General features: G+C 38.2%; 1 protein-coding gene across 17 annotated transcripts in view; it reads left to right on the plus strand.

Annotated features, from left to right (window-relative positions):
• Positions 1–27367, plus strand: part of STPG1 (sperm tail PG-rich repeat containing 1) — a 124889-nt gene that overhangs the window by 18740 nt on the left and 78782 nt on the right. For 13 of the 17 annotated variants that reach the window (XM_077150858.1, XM_077150857.1, XM_077150866.1 and 10 more), the window contains one exon: positions 26452–26589. The exons of the other annotated variants lie outside the window; for them this stretch is intronic. In XM_077150858.1, coding sequence (XP_077006973.1) covers positions 26520–26589 — 70 coding nt within the window. In that variant the 5' untranslated portion in view covers positions 26452–26519. The remainder of the gene's footprint in view (positions 1–26451; positions 26590–27367) is intronic. 17 annotated transcript variants of the gene reach the window in all.

Raw genomic sequence — 27367 nt, forward strand, 5'->3', positions numbered from 1 at the left:
GGAAGTAAAGGACAAAGTAGAAAAGATAGAAAAAACAATGGATACCTACAATGATAGATTCAAAGAGACAGAAGATAGAATTAGTGATTTGGAGGATGGAACATCTGAATTCCAAAAACAAACAGAAACTATCGGGAAAAGAATGGAAAAATTTGAACAGGGTATCAGGGAACTCAAGGACAATATGAACCGCACAAATATACGTGTTGTGGGTGTCCCAGAAGGAGAAGAGAAGGGAAAAGGAGGAGAAAAACTAATGGAAGAAATTTTCACTGAAAATATCCCAACTCTTATGAAAGACCTAAAATTACAGATCCAAGAAGTGCAGCGCACCCCAAAGAATTAGACCCAAATAGGCATTCTCCAAGACACTTACTAGTTAGAATGTCAGAGGTCAAAGAGAAAGAGAGGATCTTGAAAGCAGCAAGAGAAAAACAATCCATCACATACAAGGGAAACCCAATAAGACTATGCGTAGATTTCTCAGCAGAAACCATGGAGGCTAGAAGATAGTGGGATGATATATTTAAATTACTAAAAGAGAAAAACTGCCAACCAAGACTCCTATATCCAGCAAAATTGTCCTTCAAAAATGAGGGAGAAATTAAAACATTCTCAGACAAAAAGTCACTGAGAGAATTTGTGACCAAGAGACCAGCTCTGCAAGAAATACTAAAGGGAGCACTAGAGTCAGAACCGAAAAGACAGAAGAGAGAGGTATGGAGAAGAGTGTAGAAAGAAGGAAAGTCAGATATGATATATATAATACAAAAGGCAAAATGTTAGAGGAAAATATTATCCAAACAGTAATAACACTAAATGTTAATGGACTGAATTCCCCAATCAAAAGACATAGATTGGCAGAATGGATTAAAAAACAGGATCCTTCTATATGCTGTCTACAGGAAACATATCTTAGACCCAAAGATAAACATACGTTGAAAGTGAAAGGTTGGGAAAAGATATTTCATGCAAATAACAACCAGAAAATAGCAGGAGTGGCTATACTAATATCCAACAAGTTAGACTTCAAATGTAAAACAGTTAAAAGAGACAAAGAAGGACACTATATACTAATAAAAGGAACAATTAAACAAGAAGACATAACAATCATAAATATTTATGCACCAAACCAGAATGCCCCAAAATACGTGAGGAATACACTGCAAACACTGAAAAGGGAAATAGACACAAATACCATAATAGTTGGAGACTTCAATTCCCCACTCTCATCAATGGACAGAACATCTAGACAGAGGATCAATAAAGAAATAGAGAATCTGAATATTACTATAAAGGAGCTAGACTTAACAGACATTTATAGGACATTACATCCCACAACAGCAGGATACACCTTTTTCTCAAGTGCTCATGGATCATTCTCAAAGATAGACCATATGCTGGGTCACAAAGCAAGTCTTAACAAATTTAAAAAGATTGAAATCATACACAACACTTTCTCGGATCATAAAGGAATGAAGTTGGAAATCAATAATAGGCGGAATGCCAGAAAATTCACAAATACGTGGAGGCTCAACAACACACTCTTAAACAACGAGTGGGTCAAAGAAGAAATTGCAAGAGAAATTAGTAAATACCTCGAGGCAAATGAAAATGAAAACACAACATATCAAAACTTATGGGATGCAGCAAAGGCAGTGCTAAGAGGGAAATTTATTGCCCTAAATGCCTATATCAGAAAAGAAGAAAAGGCAAAAATGCAGGAATTAACTGTTCAATTGGAAGAACTGGAGAAAGAACAGCAAACTAATCCCAAAGCAAGCAAAAGGAAAGAAATAACAAAGATCAGAGCAGAAATAAATGAAATTGAAAATATGAAAACAGTAGAGAAAATCAATAAGACCAGAAGTTGGTTCTATGAGAAAATCAATAAGATTGATGGGCCCCTATCAAGATTGACAAAAAGAAGAAGAGAGAGGATGCAAATAAATAAGATCAGAAATGGAAGAGGAGACATAACTACTGACCTCACAGAAATAAAGGAGGTAATAACAGGATACTATGAACAACTTTACGCTAATAAATACAACAATTTAGATGAAATGGACGGGTTCCTGGAAAGACATGAACAACCAACTTTGACTCAAGAAGACATAGATGACCTCAACAAACCGATCACAAGTAAAGAAATTGAAGCAGGCATTCAAAAGCTTCCTAAAAAGAAAAGTCCAGGACCAGATGGCTTCACATGTGAATTATACCAAAGGTTCCAGAAAGAATTAGTACCAATTCTCCTCAAACTCTTCAAAAAAATCGAAGTGGAGGGAAAACTACCTAACTCATTCTATGAAGCCAACATCACCCTCATACCAAAACCAGGCAAAGATATTACAAAAAAAGAAAACTACAGACCAATCTCTCTAATGAATACAGATGCAAAAATCCTCAATAAAATTCTAGCAAATCGTATCCAACAACACATTAAAATAATTATACATCATGACCAAGTAGGATTCATCCCAGGTATGCAAGGATGGTTCAACATAAGAAAATCAATTAATGTAATACACCATATCAACAAATCAAAGCAGAAAAATCACATGATCATCTCAATTGATGCAGAGAAGGCATTTGACAAGATTCAACATCCTTTCCTGTTGAAAACACTTCAAAAGATAGGAATACAAGGGAACTTCCTTAAAATGATAGAGGGAATATATGAAAAACCCACAGCTAATATCATCCTCAATGGGGAAAAATTGAAAACTTTCCCCCTAAGATCAGGAACAAGACAAGGATGTCCACTATCACCACTATTATTCAACATTGTGTTGGAGGTTCTAGCCAGAGCAATTAGACAAAAAAAAGAAATACAAGGCATCAAAATTGGAAAGGAAGAAGTAAAACTATCACTGTTTGCAGACGATATGATACTATACGTCGAAAACCCGGAAAAATCCACAACAAAACTACTAGAGCTAATAAATGAATACAGCAAAGTAGCAGGTTACAAGATCAACATTCAAAAATCTGTAGCATTTCTATACACTAGTAATGAACAAACTGAGGGGGAAATCAAGAAACGAATCCCATTTACAATTGCAACTAAAAGAATAAAATACCTAGGAATAAATTTAACAAAAGAGACAAAAAACCTGTATAAAGAAAACTACAAAAAACTGCTAAAAGAAATCACAGAAGACCTAAATAGATGGAAGGGCATACCGTGTTCATGGATTGGAAGACTAAATATAGTTAAGATGTCAATCCTACCTAAATTGATTTACAGATTCAATGCAATACCAATCAAAATCCCAACAACTTATTTTTCAGAAATAGAAAAACCAATAAGCAAATTTATCTGGAAGGGCAGGGTGCCCCGAATTGCTAAAAGCATCTTGAGGAAAAAAAACGAAGCTGGAGGTCTCGCGCTGCCTGACTTTAAGGCATATTATGAAGCCACAGTGGTCAAAACAGCATGGTATTGGCATCAAGATAGATATATCGACCAATGGAATCGAATAGAGTGCTCAGATATAGACCCTCTCATCTATGGACATTTGATCTTTGATAAGGCAGTCAAGCCAATTCACCTGGGACAGAGCAGTCTCTTCAATAAATGGTGCCTAGAGAACTGGATATCCATATGCAAAAGAATGAAAGAAGACCCATCTCTCACACCCTATACAAAAGTTAACTCAAAATGGATCAAAGATCTAAACATTAGGTCTAAGACCATAAAACACATAGAGGAAAATGTTGGGAGATATCTTATGAATCTTACAACTGGAGGCGGTTTTATGGACCTTAAACCTAAAGCAAGAGCACTGAAGAAAGAAATAAATAAATGGGAACTCCTCAAAATTAAACACTTTTGTGCATCAAAGAACTTCATCAAGAAAGTAGAAAGAAAGCCTTCACAATGGGAGACAATATTTGGAAATGATATATCAGATAAAGGTCTAGTATCCAGAATTTATAAAGAGATTGTTCATCTCAACAACAAAAAGACAGCCAACCCAATTACAAAATGGGAAAAAGACTTAAACAGACACCTATCAGAAGAGGAAATACAAATGGCCAAAAGGCACATGAAGAGATGCTCAATGTCCCTGGCCATTAGAGAAATGCAAATCAAAACCACAATGAGATATCTCACACCCACCAGAATGCCCATTATCAACAAAACAGAAAATGACAAGTGCTGGAGAGGATGCGGAGAAAGAGGCACACTTATCCACTGTTGGTGGGAATGTCAAATGGTGCAACCACTGTGGAAGGCAGTTTGGCGGTTCCTCAAAAAGCTGAATATAGAATTGCCATACGACCCAGCAATACCATTGCTGGGAATATACTCAAAGGACTTAAGGGCAAAGACACAAACGGACATTTGCACACCAATGTTTATAGCAGCGTTATTTACAATTGCAAAGAGATGGAAACAGCCGAAATCTCCATCAACAGAAGAGTGGCTAAACAAACTGTGGTATATACATACGATGGAATACTATGCAGCTTTAAGACAGGATAAACTTATGAAGCATGTAATAACATGGGTGGACCTAGAGAACATTATGCTGAGTGAGTCTAGCCAAAAACTAAAGGACAAATACGGTATGGTCCCACTGATGTGAACAGACATTCGAGAATAAATTTGGAATATGTCATTGGTAACAGAGTCCAGCAGGAGGTAGAAACAGGGTAAGATAATGGGCAATTGGAGTTGAAGGGATACAGACGGTGTAACAGGACTAGATACAAAAACTCAAAAATGGACAGCACAATAATACCTAATCGTAAAGTAATCTTGTTAAAACACTGAATGAAGCTGCATCTGAGCTATAGGTTTTTGTTTTGTTTTGTTTTGTTTTGTTTTGATTTTACTATTATTACTTTTATTTTTTCTCTATATTAACATTCTATATCTTTTTCGGTTATGTTGCTAGTTCTTCTAAACCAATGCATATGTACTAAGAAATGATGATCATGCATTTATGTGATGATGTTAAGAATTAATGATTGCATATGTAGAATGGTATGATCTCTAAATGTTGGGTTAATTTCTTTTTTTCCGTTAATTAAAAAAAAAAAAGATAAGGGATAATTGGAGCTGAAGGGATACAGACTGTACAACGGGACTGGATATAAAAACTCAGAAATGGACAGCACAATACTACCCAATTGTAATGCAATTATGTTAAAATACTGAATGAAGCTGAATGTGAGGTATAGGTTTTTTTTGTTTTTGTTTTTGTTTTTGTTTTTGTTTTTTTCTTTCTATTATTGTTTTAATTCTTATTCTGTTGTCTTTCTATTTCTTTTTCTAAATAGATGCAAATGTACTAAGAAATGATGAATATGCAAAAAAAAAAAAAAAAAGGCATCCAGGGGAGAGATATCTTGGTTCAAGAAGGCTGATGAAGTTCAGGGTTTCTCTCTCAAGTGGAAGGTCACATGGCAAACTCAGTGTCATCTGCTAACTTCTTTTCCTGACTTCCTGTTTCATGAAGCTCCCCAGAAGGCATTTTCCTTCTTTATCTCCAAAGGTCACTGTCTGGTGGACTCTGTTTCTCGTGGCTATGTCTTCTCATCTGCTCTGCTCTCTTTGAATCTCTTTCTTTCTCCAAAATGTTTCCTCTTTAATAGGACTCCAGAAACTTCTCAAACCCTCTCAAATGTGTGGAGACATGTCGTTGCCTAATCCAGCATAACAACCACTCATGATTAAATCACATCTCCAGGTAGATGATCTGATTATAGTTTCAAACATAAAGTATTGAGTAGGGATTATTCTGCCTTTATGAAAGGGGATTTAGATTAAAAAATGGCTTTTCTAGGGGACATGCATATTTTCAAACCAGCCCTCCCCTTTTGGTTGAGAAGATTTTCTCAATCCCTTGATGCTGAGTCCCAGCTCATTCTAGGATTTCTGCCCCATGTTGCCAGGAAGGTCCACACCCCTGGGAGTCATGTCCCATGTAGAGAGGGTGAGGGCAGGGAGTTTTCTTGTCATGTTGGCTGAGAGAGAGAGGCCACATCTGAGCAACAAAAGAGATTCTCTTGGGGGTGACTCTTAGGCCTAATTTTAAGTGGGCTTAGCCTGTCCTTTCTGGGGTTGTTTCATATGAACAACCCCCCAGATTGAGGGCTTGGCCTATTACTTTGGTTGTCCCCACTGTTTGTGGGAATATCAAGAATTCTCTACTTGGGGAAGTTGATTTTTCCTCCTTTCTCACCATTCCCCCAAGGGGGCTTTCCAAATGCTTTTTTATTCACTGTTCAAATCACATTTTGAGTTAATTTTTGTATAGGGTATAAATTAACGATCCTCTTTCATTCTTTTGGCTATTGATAAATAACCCTCCCATGCTATTTATTGAAAAGACTATTTTTACTGCAGTTTAGTGGATTTGGGGGCCTTGTCAAAAATCAGTTGACCAAAGAGTTGGTGGTCTATTTCTGCAGTCTCTATTCAGTTCCATTGGCCAATGTCTTTGTGTCAGTGCCATGCTGTTTTCACCACTGTGGCTTTATAATAAGTTTTAAAGTCAGGAAGTGTTAGTCCTCCCACTTCATTCTTCTTTTTTAGGATGCTTTTAGCTATTCTGGGTCCCTTCCCCTTCCAGATAAATTTGGTAGCTAGCTTTTCCAAGTCTTCAAAATAGGTTGTTGGAATTTTGATTGGTACTGTGTTGAATCTTTAGATCAAATTGGGGAGAATTGACATTTTAACTATATTTAGCCTTCCTATCCATGAACAGGGACTGTCTTTCCACCTATTTAGATCTCCTTTGATTTCTTTTAGCAATGTTATGTAGTTTTCTGTGTACAAGTCCTTTATGTCCCTAGTTAAGTTCATTCCTATGTACTTGATTCTTTTAGTTGCTATTTTGAATGGAATTTTTTCCTTAATTGACTCCTCAGCTAGATCATTGCTTATGTATAGAAATATTATTGGTTTTTGCACATTAATATTATATCCCACCACCTTGCTGAATTTGTTTATTAGCTCAAGTAACTTTGTTGTAGATTTCTCAGGATTTTCCAGGTATAGTATCATGTCATCTGCAAATAATGAAAATCTTACTTCTTTCTTTCTAATTTGGATGCCTTTTGTTTCTTTGTCCTGCCTGGTTGCTTTAGCTAGAACTTATAGTACAATGTTGAATAATAGTTCTGACAGAGAGCATCCTTGTCTCATTCCTGATCTTAGGGGGAAAGCATTTAGTCTCTCTCCATTGAGTATAATACTGGCTATCAGTTATTCAAATATGCCTTTTATCATATTGAGGAAGTTAGCTTTGATTCCTACATTTCAAAGTATTTTTATCAGAAAAAGATGTTGCATTTTGTCAAATGCTTTTTCAGCATTAATCGAGATTATCATGTTTTTTCCCTTTCAATTTGTTAATATGCTGTATTACATTAATTGATTTTCTTGTGTTGAACTATTCTTGCATTCTTGGTATAAACCTCACTTGGTCATGGTGTATAATTCTTTTAATGTGTTGTTGGATTCGATTTGCTAGTATTTTGTTGGGAATTTTTGCATCTATGTTCATTAGGGAGATCAGCCTGTAGTTTTCCTTTTTTATAGCATCTTTACCCAGTTTGAATACTAAAATTATATTAACTTCATAAAATGAGTTAGGTTTTTCTTTCTTTCTTTCTTTCTTTCTTTCTTTCTTTCTTTCTTTTTTTTTTTTTCTTTGCATGGGCAGGCACTGGGAATCGAACTTGGGTCTCCAGTATGGCAGGTGAAAACTCTGCCTGCTGAGCCACCATGGTCAGCCCTTCCTCAGTTTTTTGGAAAAGTTTGAATGGGATTGGTGTTAGTTCTTTTCAGAATGTTTGATAAAATTACACTGTGAAGCCATCTGGCCATGAGCTTTTCTTTGTAGGAAGATTTTGATAACTGATTGAATCTCTTTACTTGTGATTGGTTTGTTGAGATCTTCTGTTTCTTCCCCAGTCAGTGTATCTTGCTTGTGTGTTTCCAGGAATTTGTCCATTTCATCTAAGTTGCCTAGTTTGTTGTTATATAGTTGTTCATAGTATCCTCTTATGATGTCTTTTATTTCTTCAGGGTCTTTGGTAATGCACCCCTTCTCATCTCTGATTTTGTTTATTTGCTTCCTCTTTCTCTCTTTATTTTTTCTTTGAAAGTCTAGCTGGTGGTCTGTCGATTTTATTGATTCTCTCAAAGAGTCAACTTTTGGTTTTATTGATTCTTTTTATTGTTCTTTTGTTCTCCCATTCATTTATATCTGCTTTAATCTTTGTTATTTCTCTTCTTCTGTTTGCTTTGGGGTTAATTTGCTGTTCTCTCTCAAATTCCTCCAGGTGTGCTGTTAAGTCCTCGATTTTTGTTCTTTCTTGTTTTTTAATGTAGGCCTATAGGGCAATAAATTTCTCTTTCAGCACAGCCTTTGCCACATCCCATAAATTCTGATATGTTTTATTCTCATTTTCATTCATCTCCAGATAGCTACGATTTCCTTAGCAATTTCTTCTTTAACCCACTGGTTGCTTAAGAGTGGTTTTTTTTTTTTTCATTTTTAACTTTTTTATTGTATAGTATAACATATATACAAAGCAAAGAATTAAAAAAGCAATAGTTTTCAAAGCTTTTTTAAAACTACTATAACAAGTAGTTATAGGACTGATCCCAGAGTTTGTCATGGTCTACCATATAATCCTCTCAGATTTTTCCTTCTAGCTGCTCCAGAATATAGGAGGCTAGAGGGCTTAAATATTTTTTCATCATCACAATTTACTTTTTTCCCTTCTTTTTTGTGAAAAAAAAAACATATATGCAAAACTATAAATTTCAAAGCACAGCACCACAATTAATTATAGAACACATTTCAGAGTTTGAAATAGGTTATAATTCCATAATTTTAGGTTTTTACTTCTAGTTGCTCTAAAATATTGGAGACTAAGAGAGATATTAATTTAATGATTAAGCATTCATATTCATTTGTTAAATCCTGTCTTCTTGATATAATTCCACCACCACCTTTGATCTTTCCATCCTTCTCCTTAGGGGTGTTTGGGCAATGGCAATTCTAAATTTTTTATATTGGAAGGGTCTGTCACTAATATGGGGTAGGGAGATGGAACTATCTGATGTCCTGGAGAGGCTGGACTATGTTTCAGGACTTATCTGGACCAGGGACCCATCTGCAGATTGTAGGTTTCTGGAAAGTTACTCTAGTGCATGGAACCCTTGTGGAATCTTACATATTGCCCTAGGTGTTCTTTAGGATTGGCTGGAATGGTCCTGGTTAGGGGTTGGCAGGTTATGATAGGTAGCAAGGGCTAACTGAAGCTTGCATAAGAACAACCTCCAGAGTAGCCTCTCGACTCTTTTTGTACTCTCTCTGCTACTGATACTTTATTAATTACACTTCTTTTCCCCCTTTTGGTCAAGATGGAATTGTTGACCCCACAGTGCCAGGTCTGGATTCATCCCTGGGAGTCCTCTCCCACGGCACCAGGGAGACTTTCACCCCTGGATGTCATGTCCCACATAGAGGGTAGGGCAATACTTTCACTTGCAGAGTTGGTCTTAGAGAGAGTGAAGCCACATCTGAGCAATAAAAAAGGTCCTCCAGAATTAACTCTCGGGCATGCCTATAGGTAGTGTAAGCGTCTGTGTTAGCTACATAAGCTTCACAAGAGTAAGCCTCTTGATCAAGGGCATGGTCTATTGATTTGGGTGTCCCTAAAGTTTGACACTGTATCAGGGGATTCCCTGATGGTAAGATTTAATAGCTCCATATTCTTTCTCCCATCCCTCAGGGGACTTTGCCAATACTTTGTTATTAGCTGCTTAGTATACTCTAGGATCTACCTAGGCATTACCATAATCTATACAAGATTAAAGGACCTCTTTCTTACTCTGTGCTTCCTGTGTTTCAGTTGTTCAAATGAGCTATACAGATTGAATTAGATTATGCAATACAGAAAATTTCAGTTCCAGACCAAATAAACCTTTCTTCTATTGGTCTCAAAGACTATGTGTGGTTCTAAAATATAGACACTGTCTTCCTTACCCCTATGTTCTGAATTACTGTAACCCCAACCTGTTCGGCTTCATTCTTATCTCTAAATATCAGATTATATATATAAAACAGCCTCTCAAAATCCAGAAATAATAATCACCACTCCAGACTTATGTGTCTGCTCTAAAAGCTTACATTCTAGGCCCCTGTTTTCTTATAAGCATTTTCTAAAGGTGACCATACCATTGTTGCTTTTTCGTTTCTGGCTTATTTTGTCTCACAAAATGTCCCACATGTTCATTCACATCGTTGCATGCCTCATGACATTGTTCCTTTTTGTAGCATTACAACCTTCGTTCATAAGTATACTCCATCGTTCACCAATCTATTTCTCTGACAGTGCATCGTTCAGCCACCTGCATTCACTGGGCATCATATATAGGGCCCAAAGTCCACAGTTCATCAACATTCTCAATTTTAGATAATTCCATCATTCCCAAGAAAAAGAAAACCAATAAACACACCCTCGTCAAAAAGGAAATCTAAACCTCCTCTTAACTCTTTTTTTTTTTTTTTTTTTTTTTTTACATGGGCAGGCACCAGGAATCGAACCCAGGTCCTCTGGCATGGCAGGCACACATTCTTGCCTGCTGAACCACTGTAGCCTGCCCTCCTTTTAACTCTTATCCTTCCCCCCATTATTTACCTCTGCTGTTGCTGTGGTAGTGCTGATGGTTTCCTAACTTATAGCATGCAATAGCAGAATTTCACCCTGTACCCTGAACTGAAACATTCTTTACATAAGAATCATATCTTTGAAGTAGTTCTTGTGAGAACTAATTCATATTTCTAGTGCTAATCAGTGGGACCCATAGATCTATACAACCCCTTTCAATCTTGTTCATCTTCAATATGGTATTGTTACTTATAGACCCTACTAGAGAACCACCTTCACTCCTATCCTCTTACATTTAGAGTTCAACCTCATTGGTTAACGGTTCACCCATCTTAAGCTTCTATGTATCTCTGAGTATACCTTTATGCTGATCATAAAAGTGGGATCATACAGTATGTATCCTTTTGTGTCTGGCTTATTTCACTCAGCATCATGTTCTAAGGCTCATCCATACTGTCATGTGCTTCAGGACATCATTTTGTCTTACTGCTGCATTGTATGTATATACCACATTTTGTTGATCCACTTGTCTGTTGATGGGTGTTCTAGTTGCTAGCTTTCTCTCCTGACTTCCTGTTTCATGATGCTCCCCAGGAGGCATTTTCCTTTTTCATCTCCAAAGGTCGCTGGCTGGTGGATTCTGCTTCATGGTGCTGCAGCATTCTCTGCTCTCTCCAAATCTCCATTCTCCAAAATGTTTCCTCTTTTATAGGACTTCAGAAATTAATCAAGATCCACCTGAATGGGTGGAGACATGTTGTCACCTAATCTAGTTTAACAACCACTCTCGATTTTATCACATCTCCAGGGAGATGATCTAATTACAGTTTCAAATATACAATGCTGAATAGGGGTTAGAAGAAACAGCTGGCTTTACAAAATAGGATTAGGATTAAAACATGGCTTTTCTAGGGGACACACATCCTTTCAAGCCAGCACAATGGGCATTTGGTTTGTTTCCATCCTTTGGCAATTGTGAATAATGCTGCTATGAACATCCATATGGAAATGTCTGTGTGTGTCATTGCTTTCAGCTCTTCTGGGTATATACCAAGTAGTGCTATTGCTGGATCATAGGGTAACTTGGTATTTAGTGTTTGAAGAACCACCAGACTATCTTCCATAGCAGCTGTGCCATTATACATTCCCACAAGCCGTGCATAAGTGTTCCAGTTTCTCCACATCCTCTCCAACATGTATGGTTTCCTGTTTAATAGCAACCATTCTTATAGGTGTGAGGTGGTATCTCATTGCGGTCTTGAGCTGCATTTCCCTTATAGCCAATGAAAATGAGCATCTCTTCATGTGTTTTTGAGCCATCTGTATTTGCGCTTCAGAAAAATGCCTATTCATATCTTTTTTTTTTTTTTTTTTTTTTTTTACATGGGCAGGCACCAAGAATCGAACCCGGGCCCTCTGGCATGGCAGGCAAGCACCCTGCCTGCTGAGCCACCATGACGTGCCCCCTATTCATATCTTCAGCCCATTTTATAATTGGGTTGTTTGTTCTTTTGGTGTTGAGGTGCATGATTTCTTTGTATATACAGGAAATCAAACCTTTGTCTGATATGTGATTTCCAAATATTTTCTCCCATTGAGTTGGCTACCTCTTCACCTTTTTGACAAAGTCTTCAGAAGCATTTGATTTTGAGGAGTTCCCATTTATCTATTTTTGTTGTTGTTGTTTTGGATATAAAGTTTAGGAAGCTACTTCCTATTACTAGGTCTTGAAGATGTTTCCCAACATTTTCTTCTAGAAGCTTTATGATGCCAGTTCTTATATTTAGGTGTTTGATTCCCTTTGAGTTAAAATTTTTGTGTAGGGTGTGAGATAGGAGTTCTCTTTCATTCTCTTGGCTATTGATATCCAGTTCTTCCATGCCCAATTATTGAAAAGACTACTTGCTCCCAGTTCAGAGGATTTGGGGACCTTGTCAAAAATCAGTTTACCATAGATTTGGTAGTCTATTTCTGTACTCTCAATTTGATTCCATTGGTCAGTGCTTCTATTTTTGTGCCAGTACCATGCTGTTTTGACCACCGTGGCTTTATAAAAGGTTTTTAAGTCAGGGAGTGTTAATCCCCCCACTTCGTTCTTCTTTCTTAGGATGCTTTTAGCTATTCTGTGTCCCTTTCCCTTCCAGATGAATTTGTTAGTTTGCTTTTCCAAATCTTCGAAGTAGGTTGTTGGAATTTTGATTGCTACAGTATTGAATCTGTAGATCAGTTTGGGGAGAATTGACATCTTAACTATATTTAGCCTTCCTATCCATGAACAGGGACTGTCTTTCCACCTATTTAGATCTCCTTTGATTTCTTTTAGCAATGTTATGTAGTTTTCTGTGCACAAGTACTTTACGTCCCTAGATAAGTTCATTCCTAAGTATTTAATTCTTTTAGTTGCTATTTTGAATGGAATTTTTTCCTTAACTGACTCCTCAGCTAGGTCATTGCTTGTGATTAGAAATGTTACTGATTTTTGCACATTAATTTTAAATCACACAACCTTGCTGAATTTGTTTATTAGCTCAAGTAACTTTGCTGTAGATTTCTCAGGATCTTTCAAGTAGAGTATCATATCATCTGCAAATAATGAGTTTTACTTCTTCCTTTCCAGTTTTGATGCCTTTTATTTCTTTGTCCTGCCTGATTGCTCTAGCCAGAACTTCTAGTACAATGCTAAATAGTGGTGACAGTAGGCATCCTTGTCTTGTACCTGATCTTAGGGGGAAAGCTTTCAGTCTCTCTCCACTGAGTACGATGCTGGCTATTGGTTTTTCATATATTCCCTTTTTCATATTGAGGTAGTTACCTTTGATTCCTGTCTTTTGGAGTGGTTTTATCAGAAAAGGATGCTGAATTTTGTTGAATGCTTTTTCAGCATCCATCGAGATGATAATGTGATTTTTTCCCTTTCGATTTGCTAATATGCTGTATTACATTAATTGATTTTCTTGTGTTGAAACATCCTTGCATTCCTGGTATAAATCCCACTTGGTCATAGTGTATAATTCTTCTAATGTGCTGTTGGATTCAATTTGCTAATATTTTATTGAGAATTTTTGCATCTATGTTCATTAAGGAGATTGGCCTGTAGTTTTCCTTTCTTTTTTTTTTTCTTTTTTCTTTTTTTTTAACATGGGCAGGCACCGGGAATCGAACCTGGTCCTCTGGCATGGCAGGCGAGCATTCTTGCCTGCTGAACCACCGTGGCCTGCCCAGTTTTCCTTTCTTATAGCATCTTTACCTGGTTTTGGTATTAAAATGATATTAGATTCATAATATGAGTTAGGCAGAGTTCCATTTTCCTCAATTTTTTGGAAAAATTTGAGTAGGATTGGTGTTAGTTCTTTATGGAATGTTTGATAAAATTCTCCTGTGAAGCCTTCTGGCCCTGGGCTTTTCTTCGTAGGAAGATTTTTGATAACTGGTTGACCCTCTTTACTGGTGATTGGTTTGTTGAGATCTTCTATTTCTTCCTCAGTCAGTGTAGCTTGTTTGTGTGTGTCCAGGAATTTGTCCATTTCATCTAAGTAGTCTAGTTTGTTGGTGTATAGTTTATTCACAGTATCCTTTTATGATTTCTTATTTCTTCAGGGTCTGTGGTAATGCACGCCTTCTCATTTCTGATTTTGTTTATTTGTGTCCTCTCTCTTTTTTTTTCTTTGTCAGTCTTGCTAGTGGCCCATCAATTTTATTGATTTTCTAAAAGAACCAACTTTTTTTTTACTAATTCTCTCTATTGTTCTTTTGTTCTCCCATTCATTTATCTCTGCTTTAATCTTTGTTATTTCTATTTTCCTATTTGCTTTAGGGTTAGTTTGCTGTTCTTTCTCAAGTTCCTCCAGGTGTGCTGTTAAGTCCTTGGTTTTTGCTCTTTCTTGTTTTTTAATATAGGCATGTAAGGCAATAAATTTCCCTTTCAGCACAGCCTTTGCCACATCCCATAAGTTATGATATGTTGTATTCTCATTTTCATTCATCTCCAGATAGCTAGTGATTTCTCTAGCAATTTCTTCTTTAACCCACTGGTTGTTTAAGAGTGTGTGGTTTAATCTCCATATATTTGTGAATGTTCTCATTCTGTGGTGGTTGTTGAGATCCAACTTCATCTCACTGTAATCAGATAATATGCCTTGTATAATTTCAATGTTTTTAAATTTATGAAGACCTGTTTTGTACCCCAGTGTATGATCTATCCTGGAGAATGTTCCATGAGCACTAGAGAGGAGTATATATCCTTTGGCTTTGGGGTGTAATGACCTATATATGTCTGTTAGGTCCAATTCATTTATCAAGGTGTTTAACCTATTTCCTTGTTGTTCTTCTGTCTGGTTGTTCTTTCTATAAAGGAGAGTGGTGTATTCAAATCTCCTACTATTTTTGTTGAAACATCTGTTGCTCCATTCAATTTTGCCAATATCTGTTTCATACTTTAGAGCTCTTTGATTGGGAGAACAGACATGTATGATTGTTATTTCTTCTTGGTGAATTGTCCCTTTTATTAATATATAGTGTCCTTCTTTGTCCCTTATTGATGTCTTTACATTTAAAGTCTATTTTGTCTGATATTCGTATAGCTACTCCTGCTTTCTTTTGGTTACAACTTGTGTGGAACATCTTTTTCCATCCTTTCACTTTCAATCTATTTGTATCCTTGTGTCTAAGATGAGTCTCTTTAAAGAGCATAAAGCTGGAGAATGTTTATTAATCCATTCTGTCAATCTGTATTTTTTAATTGGTAAGTTTAGTCTGTTATCATTCAAAGTTATTACTGAAAAGGTGTTTCTTGAATCCACCATCTTATCTTTTGGATTTTATTTGTCAGATCTATATATTATTTTCCCTCTTTCTCTTTTTATCCTTTACGTTACTCTTATTGGTACTTGTCAATTCTGTGTCCTCCTCCAGGCCTTCCTCTCCTGTCTTTTTTTTTATTTCAACTGGCAGAACACCCTGTTGTATTTCTTGTAAGACCATCTCTTGTTCACAGATTCTTTCAGGATTTTCTGTGAAATTTTAATTTCTCCCTCAGTTTTGAAGGACAGTTTGGCTGGGTACAGAATTCTTGGTTGGAAGTCTTTCTCTTTCAGGATCTTAAATTTATCATACCACTGCTGCCTCACCTCCATAGTGCCAGTTGTGTAGTCTGAAGTCAGTCTTATGTGGTTACCCTTGTATGTAGTAGATTGTTTTTCTCTTGCTGTTTTCAGGACTTTCTACTTCTCTTCAACATTTGACAGACTGATTAATATGTGTCTTGGGGAAAGCCTATTTAGATTTATTCTCTTTGGAGTTCATTGAACTTCTTTGATTTGCATATTTATTTATGTCCTTTCTAAGGGTTGAGAAGTTTTCCCCCATTATATCCTCAACTAATCTTCCTAGCCCTTTATTCTTCTCTTTTCCTTCTGAATCACTAATGACTCTTATATTCATGCACTTTGTTTTGTCCATAATTTCCCTGAGAACATTTAAATTTTTCCATCTTTTTTGTCATTTGCTCTTTTTTGCGTTCAAAATCGATCGTCTTATCCTCTAGTTTACGAATTCTTTCTTCGCCTTTTCAAGTCTGCTGTTGTTTGTCTCTGGTATTTTTTTTTATTATTATTAATTTAAAAAAATTAACTAACACAACATTTAGAAATCATTCCATTCTATATATGCAATCAGTAATTCTTAATATCATCACATAGATGTATGATCATCATTTCTTAGTACATTTGCATCAATTTAGAAAAAGAAATAGCAAGACAACAGAAAAAGAAATAAAATGATAATATAGAGAAAAAAATAAAAAAAATACAAAAAATATAAAAACAAACAAACAAAAAAACACTATAGCTCAGATGCAGCTTCATTCAGTGTTTTAACATAATTACATTACAATTAGGCAGTATTGTGCTGTCCATTTTTGAGTTTTTGTATCTAGTCCTGTTGCACAGTCTGTATCCCTTCAGCTCCAATTACCCATTATCTTACCCTATTTCTAACTCCTGATGGTCTCGGTTACCAATGACATATTCCAAGTTTATTCTCTAATGTCGGTTCACATCAGTGGGACCATACAGTATTTGTCCTTTAGTTTTTGGCTAGTCTCACTCAGCAAAATGTTCTCTAGGTCCATCCATGTTATTATATGCTTCATAAGTTTATTCTCTCTTAAAGCTGCATAATATTCCATCGTATGTATATACCACAGTTTGTTTAGCCATTCTTCTGTTGATGGACATTTTGGCTGTTTCCATCTCTTTGCAATTGTAAATAATGCTGCTATAAACATTGGTGTGCAAATGTCTGTTTGTGTCTTTGCCCTTAAGTCCTCTGAGTAGATACCTAGCAATGGTATTGCTGGGTCGTATGGCAATTCTATATTCAGCTTTTTGAGGAACCGCCAAACTGCCTTCCACAGTGGTTGCACCATTTGACATTCCCACCAACAGTGGATAAGTGTGCCTCTTTCTCCGCATCCTCTCCAGCACTTGTCATTTTCTGTTTTGTTGATAATGGGCATTCTGGTGGGTGTGAGATGATATCTCATTGTGGTTTTGATTTGCATTTCTCTAATGGCCAGGGACATTGAGCATCTCTTCATGTGTCTTTTGGCCATTTGTATTTCCTCTTCTGAGAGGTGTCTGTTCAAGTCTTTTTCCCATTTTGTAATTGGGTTGGCTGTCTTTTTGTTGTTGAGTTGAACAATCTCTTTATAAATTCTGGATACTAGACCTTTATCTGATATGTCATTTCCAAATATTGTCTCCCATTGTGTAGGCTGTCTTTCTACTTTCTTGATGAAGTTCTTTGATGCACAAAAGCGTTTAATTTTGAGGAGCTCCCATTTATTTATTTCTTTCTTCAGTGCTCTTGCTTTAGGTTTAAGGTCCATAAAACCGCCTCCAATTGTAAGTTTCATAAGATATCTCCCTACATTTTCCTCTAACTGTTTTATGGTCTTAGACCTAATGTTTAGATCTTTGATCCATTTTGAGTTAACTTTTGTATAGGGTGTGAGATACGGGTCCTCTTTCATTCTTTTGCATATGGATATCCAGTTCTCTAGGCACCATTTATTGAAGAGACTGTTCTGTCCCAGGTGAGTTGGCTTGACTGCCTTATCAAAGATCAAATGTCCATAGATGAGAGGGTCTATATCTGAGCACTCTATTCGATTCCATTGGTCGATATATCTGTCTTTATGCCAATACCATGCTGTTTTGACCACTGTGGCTTCATAATATGCCTTAAAGTCTGGCAGAGTGAGACCTCAAGCTTCGTTTTTTTTTCCTCAAGATACTTTTACCAATTCGGGGCACCCTGCCCTTCCAGATAAATATGCTTATTGGTTTTTCTATTTCTGAAAAATAAGTTGTTGGGATTTTGATTGGTATTGCATTGAATCTGTAAATCAATTTAGGTAGGATTGACATCTTAACTATATTTTGTCTTCCAATCCATGAACTTGGTATGCCCTTCCATCTATTTAGGTCTTCTGTGATTTCTTTTAACAGTTTTTTTTGTAGTTTTCTTTGTATAGGTCTTTTGTCTCTTTAGTTAGATTTATTCCTAAGTATTTTATTCTTTTAGTTGCAATTGTAAATGGAATTCATTTCTTGATTTCCCCCTCAGCTTGCTCATTGCTAGTGTATAGAAACACTACAGATTTTTGAATGTTGATTTTGTAACCTGCTACTTTGCTGTACTCATTTATTAGCTCTAGTAGTTTTGTTGTGGATTTTTCCGGGTTTTCGACATATAGTATCATATCGTCTGCAAAGAGTGATAGTTTTACTTCTTCCTTTCCAATTTTGATGCCTTGTATTTCTTTTTCTTGTCTAATTGCTCTGGCTAGAACCTCCAACTTGATGTTGAATAACAGTGGTGATAATGGACATCCTTGTCTTGTTCCTGATCTTAGGGGAAAGTTTTCAATTTTTCCCCATTGAGGATGATATTAGCTGTGGGTTTTCATATATTCCCTCTATCATTTTAAGGAAGTTCCCTTGTATTCCTATCCTTTGAAGTGTTTTCAACAGGAAAGGATGTTGAATCTTGTCAAATGCCTTCTCTGCATCAATTGAGATGATCATGTGATTTTTCTGCTTTGATTTGTTGATATGTTGTATTACATTAATTGATTTTCTTATGTTCAACCATCCTTGCATACCTGGGATGAATCCTACTTGGTCATGATGTATAATTCTTTTAATGTGTTGTTGGATTCGATTTGCTAGAATTTTGTTGAGGATTTTTGCATCTATATTCATTAGAGAGATTGGTCTGTAGTTTTCTTTTTTTGTAATATCTTTGCCTGGTTTTGGTATGAGGGTGATGTTGGCTTCATAGAATGAATTAGGTAGCTTTCCCTCCACTTCGATTTTTTTGAAGAGTTTGAGGAGAGTTGGTACTAATTCTTTCAGGAATGTTTGGTAGAATTCACATGTGAAGCCGTCTGGTCCTGGACTTTTCTTTTGGGAAGCTTTTGAATGACTGATTCAGTTTCTTTACTTGTGATTTGTTTGTTGAAGTCATCTATTTCTTCTTGAGTCAAAGTTGGTTGTTCATGTCTTTCCAGGAACCGGTCCATTTCATCTACATTGTTGTATTTATTAGCGTAAAGTTGTTCATAGTATCCTGTTATTACCTCCTTTATTTCTGTGAGGTCAGTGGTTATGTCTCCTCTTCCATTTCTGATCTTATTTATTTGCATCCTCTCTCTTCTTCTTTTTGTCAATCTTGCTAAGGGCCCATCAGTCTTATTGATTTTCTCATAGAACCAACTTCTGGTCTTATTGATTTTCTCTATTGTTTTCATGTTCTCAATTTCATTTATTTCTGCTCTGATCTTTGTTATTTCTTTCCTTTTGCTTGCTTTGGGGTTAGTTTGCTGTTCTTTCTCCAGTTCTTCCAAGTGGACAGTTAATTCCTGCATTTTTGCCTTTTCTTCTTTTCTGATATAGGCATTTAGGGCAATAAATTTCCCTCTTAGCACTGCCTTTGCTGCGTCCCATAGGTTTTGATATGTTGTGTTTTCATTTTCATTTGCCTCGAGATATTTACTAATTTCTCTTGTAATTTCTTCCTTGACCCACTCATTGTTTAAGAGTGTGTTGTTGAGCCTCCACGTAATTGTGAATTTTCTGGCACTCTGCCTATTATTGATTTTCAACTTCATTCCTATATGATCCGAGAAAGTGTTGTGTATGATTTCAATCTTTTTAAATTTGTGGAGACTTGCTTTGTGACCCAGCATATGGTCTATCTTTGAGAATGATCCATGAGCACTTGAGAAAAAGGTGTATCCTGCTGCTGTGGGGTGTAATGTCCTATAAATGTCTGTTAAGTACAGTTCATTTATTGTAATATTCAAATTCTCTGTTTCTTTATTGATCCTCTGTCTAGATGTTCTGTCCATTGATGAGAGTGGGGAATTGAAGTCTCCAACTATTATGGTAGATGTGTCTATTTCCCTTTTCAGTGATTGCAGTGCATTCCTCACATATTTTGGGGCATTCTGATTCGGTGCATAAATATTTATGATTGTTATGTCTTCTTGTTTAATTGTTCCTTTTATTAGTAGATAGTATCCCTCTTTGTCTCTTTTAACTGTTTTACATTTGAAGTCTAATTTGTTGGATATTAGTATAGCTACTCCTGCTCTTTTCTGGTTGTTATTTGCATGAAATATCTTTTCCCAACCTTTCACTTTCAACCTATGTTTATCTTTGGGTCTAAGATGTGTTTCCTGTAGACAGCATATAGAAGGATCCTGTTTTTTAATCCATTCTGCCAGTCTATGTCTTTTGATTGGGGAATTCAGTCCATTAACATTTAGTATTATTACTGTTTGGGTAATACTTTCCTCTACCATTTTGCCTTTCGTATTATATATATCATATCTGATTTTCCTTCTTTCTACACTCTTCTCCATACCTCTCTCTTCTGTCTTTTTGTATCTGACTCTAGTGCTCCCTTTAGTATTTCTTGCAGAGCTGGTCTCTTGGTCACAAATTCTCTCAGTGACTTTTTGTCTGAGAATGTTTTAATTTCTCCCTCATTTCTGAAGGACAATTTTGCTGGATATAGAAGTCTTGGTTGGCAATTTTTCTCTTTTAGTAATTTAAATATATCATCCCACTATCTTCTAGCTTCCATGGTTTCTGCTGCGAAATCTACACATAGTCTTATTGGGTTTCCCTTATATGTGATGGATTGTTTTTCTCTTGCTGCTTTCAAGTTCCTCTCTTTCTCTTTGACCTCTGACATTCTAACTAGTAAGTGTCTTGGAGAACGCCTATTTGGGTCTAATCTCTTTGGGGTGCGCTGCACTTCTTGGATCTGTAATTTTAGGTCTTTCATAAGAGTTGGGAAATTTTCAGTGATAATTTCTTCCATTAGTTTTTCTCCTCCTTTTCCCTTCTCTTCTCCTTCTGGGACACCCACAACACGTATATTTGTGCGCTTCATATTATCATTCAATTCCCTGAGCCCCTGCTCAAATTTTTCATTCTTTTCCCTATAGTTTCTGTTTCTTTTTGGATTTCAGATGTTCCATCCTCCAGTTCACTAATTCTAGCCTCTTTCTCTTTAAATCTACCATTGTAGGTTTCCATTGTTTTTTTCATCTCTTCTACTGTGTCTTTCAATCCCATAAGTTCTTTGATTTGTTTTTTCAGACTTTCCATTTCTTCTTTTTGTTCATCCCATGCCTTCTTCATGTCCTCCCTCAATTTATTGATTTGGTTTTTGAAGAGGTTTTCCATTTCTGTTTGTATATTCAGAATTAGTTGTCTCAGCTCCTGTGTCTCATTTGAGCTATTGGTTTGTTCCTTTGGCTGGGCCATATCTTCAATTTTCCTTGTTATTTGTTATTTTTTGCTGGCGTGATTTGTTATTTTTTGCTGGTGTCTGGGCATTTAATCAGATTTTCCTGAGTGTGGGACCCAGCAGGTTGAAAGGCTTTCCTGTGAAGTCTCTGGGCTCTGTTTTTCTTATCCTGCCCAGTATGTGGTGCTTGTCTGTCTGCGGGTCCCACCAGCAAAAGATGTTGTGGCTCCTTTAACTTTGGAAGACTCTCGCTGCTGGGTGTGTGGTGGAGACAGAGGAAAGGTTGTAGGTTGGTTTTAATGGTTTCAAATTGTGAAGTCCTGGGATCTGAATTCCTTGTGAGAGGGATTCCACCTGAGTTGCGTTTCACCCCTCCTGTGGGGAAGGTTCAGGTGATAGAGAGCCCTGAAAGCAGCCTGTTTCTGCGTTCGGGGCAGTTGCAATCTGTGTATCCCAGCGCTAAGCCCAGAGGCAATGAAGCCTCCATAGAAACAGCCGCAGAAGGCTCTGTTTTGCCCCCTTTCCTCTTTTTCAGTTAGCCCAATCGGCGACTTCCACCTTGATCAGTTTCGCCTGAGCTGAGGGCCTATTTTTAGTAGTCAGAAGTTGTTCATTAATGCCACTATTGGTGTTAGGTTGGGCTCAGTCTCTACTACTGTTGGAGACTCTTTCCTTTCCCTCCGGGAAGTTGCCTGTGGTGGAGGGGCACCAGCCACTGCGGCTTGGGGAACCGCTGTTCCAAGGCTCCCAGCCGGCCCGGGAAGCCACGTGTGGGAGGGCCGCCGCGGCTTGGAGAACCGCTGTTCCGAGGTTCCCAGCCGGCCCGGGAAGCTGCGCGTGTGGAAGGGGCTCCGGTCGCCAGCCCCCGTGGCTTGGGGAACCGCTGTTCCGAGGCTCCCAGCCAGCCTGGGAAGCCGCGTGTGGGAGGGAGCTGCCACGGCTTGGAGAACCGCTGTTTCGAGGTTCCCAGCTGGCCCGGGAAGCCGTGCATGTGTAAGGGGCTCTGGTCGCTGGCCCCCACAGCTTGGGGAACTGCTGTTCTGAGGTTCCCAGCTGGCCCGGGAAGCCGCACATGGGGGAGGGGTGCCGGCTGCCGCGGCTTGGGGAATCACCGATCCAAAGCTCCCAGTCGGCCCGAGAAGGAGGGAGGGAGTGGCTCCGGCCGCCAGCCGCCGCGGCCCGGGGAAGCGCGCGCCTCTCGGGGACCTCACCGCAGCGGAGTCTCTTAGTCGGTCCAGCCGTTCCAGAATGGGGTACACTGTGTGTCTGGTCTCTGTCATGGCTCCAGGAGCTGTTCTGTACTGTTTCTAGTTCTTTAGTAGTTGTTCTGGAGGAGGAAATAAGACCCGCATGCCTTACTAAGCCGCCATCTTCTCCGGAAGTCCTCTGGTATGTTTTTTATTTGGTCTACAGCATCTTTATTCTCTGTGATATCTGCTATTTTTCTTTTTATTCTTTCAAATTCCTCTTCATGCTCTTCTAGTGTGTTCTTGATCTCCTTTATGTCATTAGCCATCCTGCTGATTTTATTTAGTAGAGGTATATGAACATCTTTGATTAGTTGTTTCAACATCTGAGTCTCTTCCAGTGTTGGGTTTTTGTTTGTTTGTTTGTTTGTTTTTTGTATGCTGTATGGCAGGAGTCACACTTCATTCTTTCTCCATGTGAGTATCCCCTTATTGCAGCACTGTTTGTTGAATTTTTCTTTGGTTTGTTTTTCATTTGTTTGTTTTCCTTGTTTGCTTGTTTGGGAAGTGCATGGGCTGGGAATTGAACCCAGGTCTCCCGTTTAGCAGGTGAGAATGCTACCACTGAACTATCCTTGCACCTCTTGCTCTGGTGTTTTAATTTGATCGTTAGGCTGGGCTATATCTGTCTGCATCATGATATGCTTAGTGATCTTCTGCTATCTTTGTGGTATGTAAATATATTGATTGGTTTACTTTGGAAGTTGATTACCTTCAGTAGTCTAAAGCCTTGTATTTGTAGGATGGATGTGAAGCAGGATGCAGAACGCAGGGCAGGGCCCAACAGTGCTGTGATGTGTTGCAGTACATGTATAGGTGCATGATGGGGATGCTTTGTTGGTGCTTATGAGAGTGGGCACCCAGTGGAGGGGAGGATGTGTCTGTGTGGGTGCACAGGTCTGGAGGGTGGGGCCCTGGTGTGCGTAGTTCTAGGACATGTGGCCCTTTGTGTGCATGCACTGAGCTCAGGGCAGCGAGTAGGCATTGCACATGCATTGGCTGGGGACAGATATGGCCTGGCTGTACAGGTTAGCTCTTGCCCACGGTTCTGTGCATGACTTGGGGCCGTGCACAAATATGGATCCGGGAGGGCCATAAACTGATGTACATGTGCATAGAGCTCAGCGGGGGTGGGGGGGCAGGGTAGGGTTGCATGACTATATGAGCTGGGGGCGGATGTAGCCTGGGTATGGAGGTAAGGGATCAGATGTAGCCTGGGTATGGAGGTTGGAGGTAAGCACATGCAGATTTTATGCACTGGTGACTATCTGCAGGGAGCAGGGCCTGGGAGGTAGGACTCTGGAGGGGTGGGGTGAGACTGCACTTTTGTCGGAGAGGGGAGTTGGGCTGGGGCAGGCGTGCATGTGTTTGAGGTGGGGTTGTGGGGCAGATATACCTGGAGGGTTGTTTCTGGGCTGGGGGCATTTGGAGCAAGGGGAGTGGGGGTGGGTGACAGAGTTTAGGTGCATGGGGTGTGGGGTGGGTTACAGGTTGCAAGGCTGTGCCAGTGAGGGGAGTGCATTCAAGGAACACAGCTTGGCTTTATTTCCTAGTCCTTGTCTCCCCATCATGAACTCCTGAGGGCTCCAGGCTTCTGTGTTAGGCTGTTTGCACCAGTTGGATGGTCTCCAGTTCTCTGCTTCTCAGTTCTTCAGCTTTTGCAATCAGGGCTGCTGTATATATTGCAAAAGATTCTCCCAGGTTACTTACAACCCAGGATCACTGTCTCAGTCTCCCTCCCATCCCTTCTCTACTGTTCCTTAGAGCAGGGTTGAATGTGATCTGTCCAATTCCACCATCTTCCCAGAACTCCCTTCATTGATTCTTATGCCCTCAGACGACATGAGGGAACTAACACTGGTTAGAAACCTTATGAATTCCGTACATGTGGGAAAGCCTTCAGTTGTTGTTCTGCCTCAACATGAGAGAACTCAGACTAGAGGAAAACCCCATGAATGCCATCTGTGTGGGAAAACTTTCATTTGTAGTCCTGCCCTCAGGCAACATGAGAGAATGCACAGTGGACAGAAGCCATAAGTATGTCATCTATATGGGAATGCCTTAATTTTTCTAACCTTAGACAACATGAAATTATTCAAACTTGAGAGGAAATCTATGAATGTCATCAGTGTGAGGAAGCCTTCAGTTAATATTCTGACCATAAATGGAATGAGAGAACTCACACTATGCATTTGGAATATGAAGAGATTTCAGCCATAGCTGTAACTTTTAAACACCCCAGAGAACTCACATACTAAAGAACTGTTTGAAATTAACATGGTATTGGCTTTAGTCATCAGAACTATTTCAGGTAAAATAAGGAAACTTTACAGGAGAGAATCCATATGAATATCAGTAGCAAAACCCTCAGTAGTTGGTCTGATGATACCCCATATATAGAGACCTCACAGTATAAATCTAATAGAAGTGGAAAATCCTAAACTATCACTCTGTAAGCCAGCCAGAGAAATTGCATGTGAGGAATTCTGTCTTACACAATAATGGAGCACCTTAATTTGAAATTTATGCTTTAAATAAAATGAATTGACTCCATAGGAATGAATCACTAGGTTTGTAATTACTGCATGCTGTTATTCAGTGAAACACAAGCTTTGATGTGCTAAAAATACTCAATTTAGAAATAACCGCAACAACAGGAAATGAGATGGAAAAGTCATAAAAGCATGAAATAAGAGACAAAAAGTCTTTATTAGCAGAATGGAACCCCTTGGGCAGAACCAGAAATTTCATGATGGAGAATGCATTCAATATAAAATCTTGGGAAATAATTCAGGAATTGGGAGGTTGTGGGCATGAGCTAGTGTGTCTTGGTGTGGAATAGTGTTTGAGGGATTGGGCAAATATTAGATATTTGCTGGCTGAGTTATAGAGATCAGTGGTCAAAATGCTATAGGTTAGGAAATATGAGAATGTAAATCTGTGATTTGGGAGTTTCTAGGGTAAATAATGTGCTTCTTTGGTTGCTTAATAGATCAGTGCTGGGCGTTTTAGGGGATCCATGATTAAATATCTGAAGAGCAGGGGAAAAATGGCAATAAAGTAACACCACACAATAACTAAAATGCCTAAAATTAATAAGACTAACCATACAAGTTTTGGTGGGTCAGTGGAAAACTGAAACAAATGACTGATGTATGCAACAATGCAGAAGAATCTCAAAGGCATTATACTGAGTGAAAAAAAAAGACACAAAAGACCACAAACTTTATGATGCCATTTATATGACCTCCTAAAAAAGACAAGAAACATTGTGACAGAAAACAGAGCAGTCATTGCCATAGGCTGGATTTGGGAGGATGGTGACTGCAAAGAGATATGAGAGAACTCTTTTTTTTTTTGAGAACTCTGAGTTGATGGAAATACTTGTACCTTGATTGTGGTGGTATGTAACTGTAAACATTTGTTGAAACCTAAAATTGTACACTTAAAAACTGGTGAATTTATCATATGTAAATTTTACCTTGATAAAGCTAAATGTGTAAAATGAAACTAAAATTCAAGACTTAATAGTGCTATAAACACCATCAACAATGAATTCTCATTGAGTTCCTACTACAGGAAGCACAATGTACTTAAGACTTGGGATTGTTGAGCCTAGTAAATCTCAGCCTCTACCCAGAAGATGTCGTAGTCCTTCCTGTAGCTAGAATAAAATCCAGTCAAAACAACAGTAATGTGAAAGGATTCCTACAAATGCTGTATTCTTCTGTTTCAGGTGTTTAAAAGAACATGTAGTAGAAGTTTCCACTGGACAAACAGAACCTATCTCTGAATTTTGCTATCATGGACAACCCTGAACAAAGAGACCGACACCCTGGAAAATATTCCAGACATGGCAGCAAACTACAGAAAGGTCTAATAAACATAATAGCAGGTGTCTTTTGGGGAGGGAAAGAGAAAAGAGCTCCTGACATATGTTCATTTTAATACATAAGAGCAAATTTGGGGCAAATATAGTAAGTTCCAGGTTATACACACAAGATTCTTCTTATAGCATATAAACTAGATTGCTTTGGGGATTGCTCACTGATTCAAGTATAGATGAGTGGGAAGAAACTACTAGAAGCAAAGATGAGGGGAAAGGAAGAGTCTATTCATAAGTAAATCAGAATTGTTATTCTCAAGTACCAGGCAAGAATCTCAGTGTTTATACTTAGATATGTAAGAGATCTTTCTTGATTTCCTAAAATTCCACTTATTTCTAACTGCAAGCCACCATTCTTCTGGGTAGATGGAAAGTGTAACTCCAGCCATTCTTGACACACCCTCCATTTCCTCATGGTTGTTACACATTTTGGCTCTGTCTCAGTGTGAAGAAGGTGGTGATTGTGAGAGGCTGAGCTGTGCTCTTGTCATTGATCATCCATCCACAAGTTGCCACTTTGGTTGGGTTGGTATGCACTAGTTCTAGGCCACCCCTCGGGCAGAGAAATGGTTAGTGAGGCTGGAAATCTCATTCCAAGATTCTCCCATGCCCCAGCTGTATTTGTTTCTCGGTGTTACCACCTCCATGATGGGCCTCTCTTCTGCTACTCTCCTTTCCAGAGACAGACCTGGGTTCTTCCCATGATTTTGATTTTTTTATGCTTTCCTTTTCTTATCATCTTTATTGAAGTACAATATATATTCAG

This window comes from Tamandua tetradactyla, chromosome 2 (genome assembly GCF_023851605.1).
Source record: "Tamandua tetradactyla isolate mTamTet1 chromosome 2, mTamTet1.pri, whole genome shotgun sequence".
Taxonomy (NCBI): domain Eukaryota; kingdom Metazoa; phylum Chordata; class Mammalia; order Pilosa; family Myrmecophagidae; genus Tamandua; species Tamandua tetradactyla.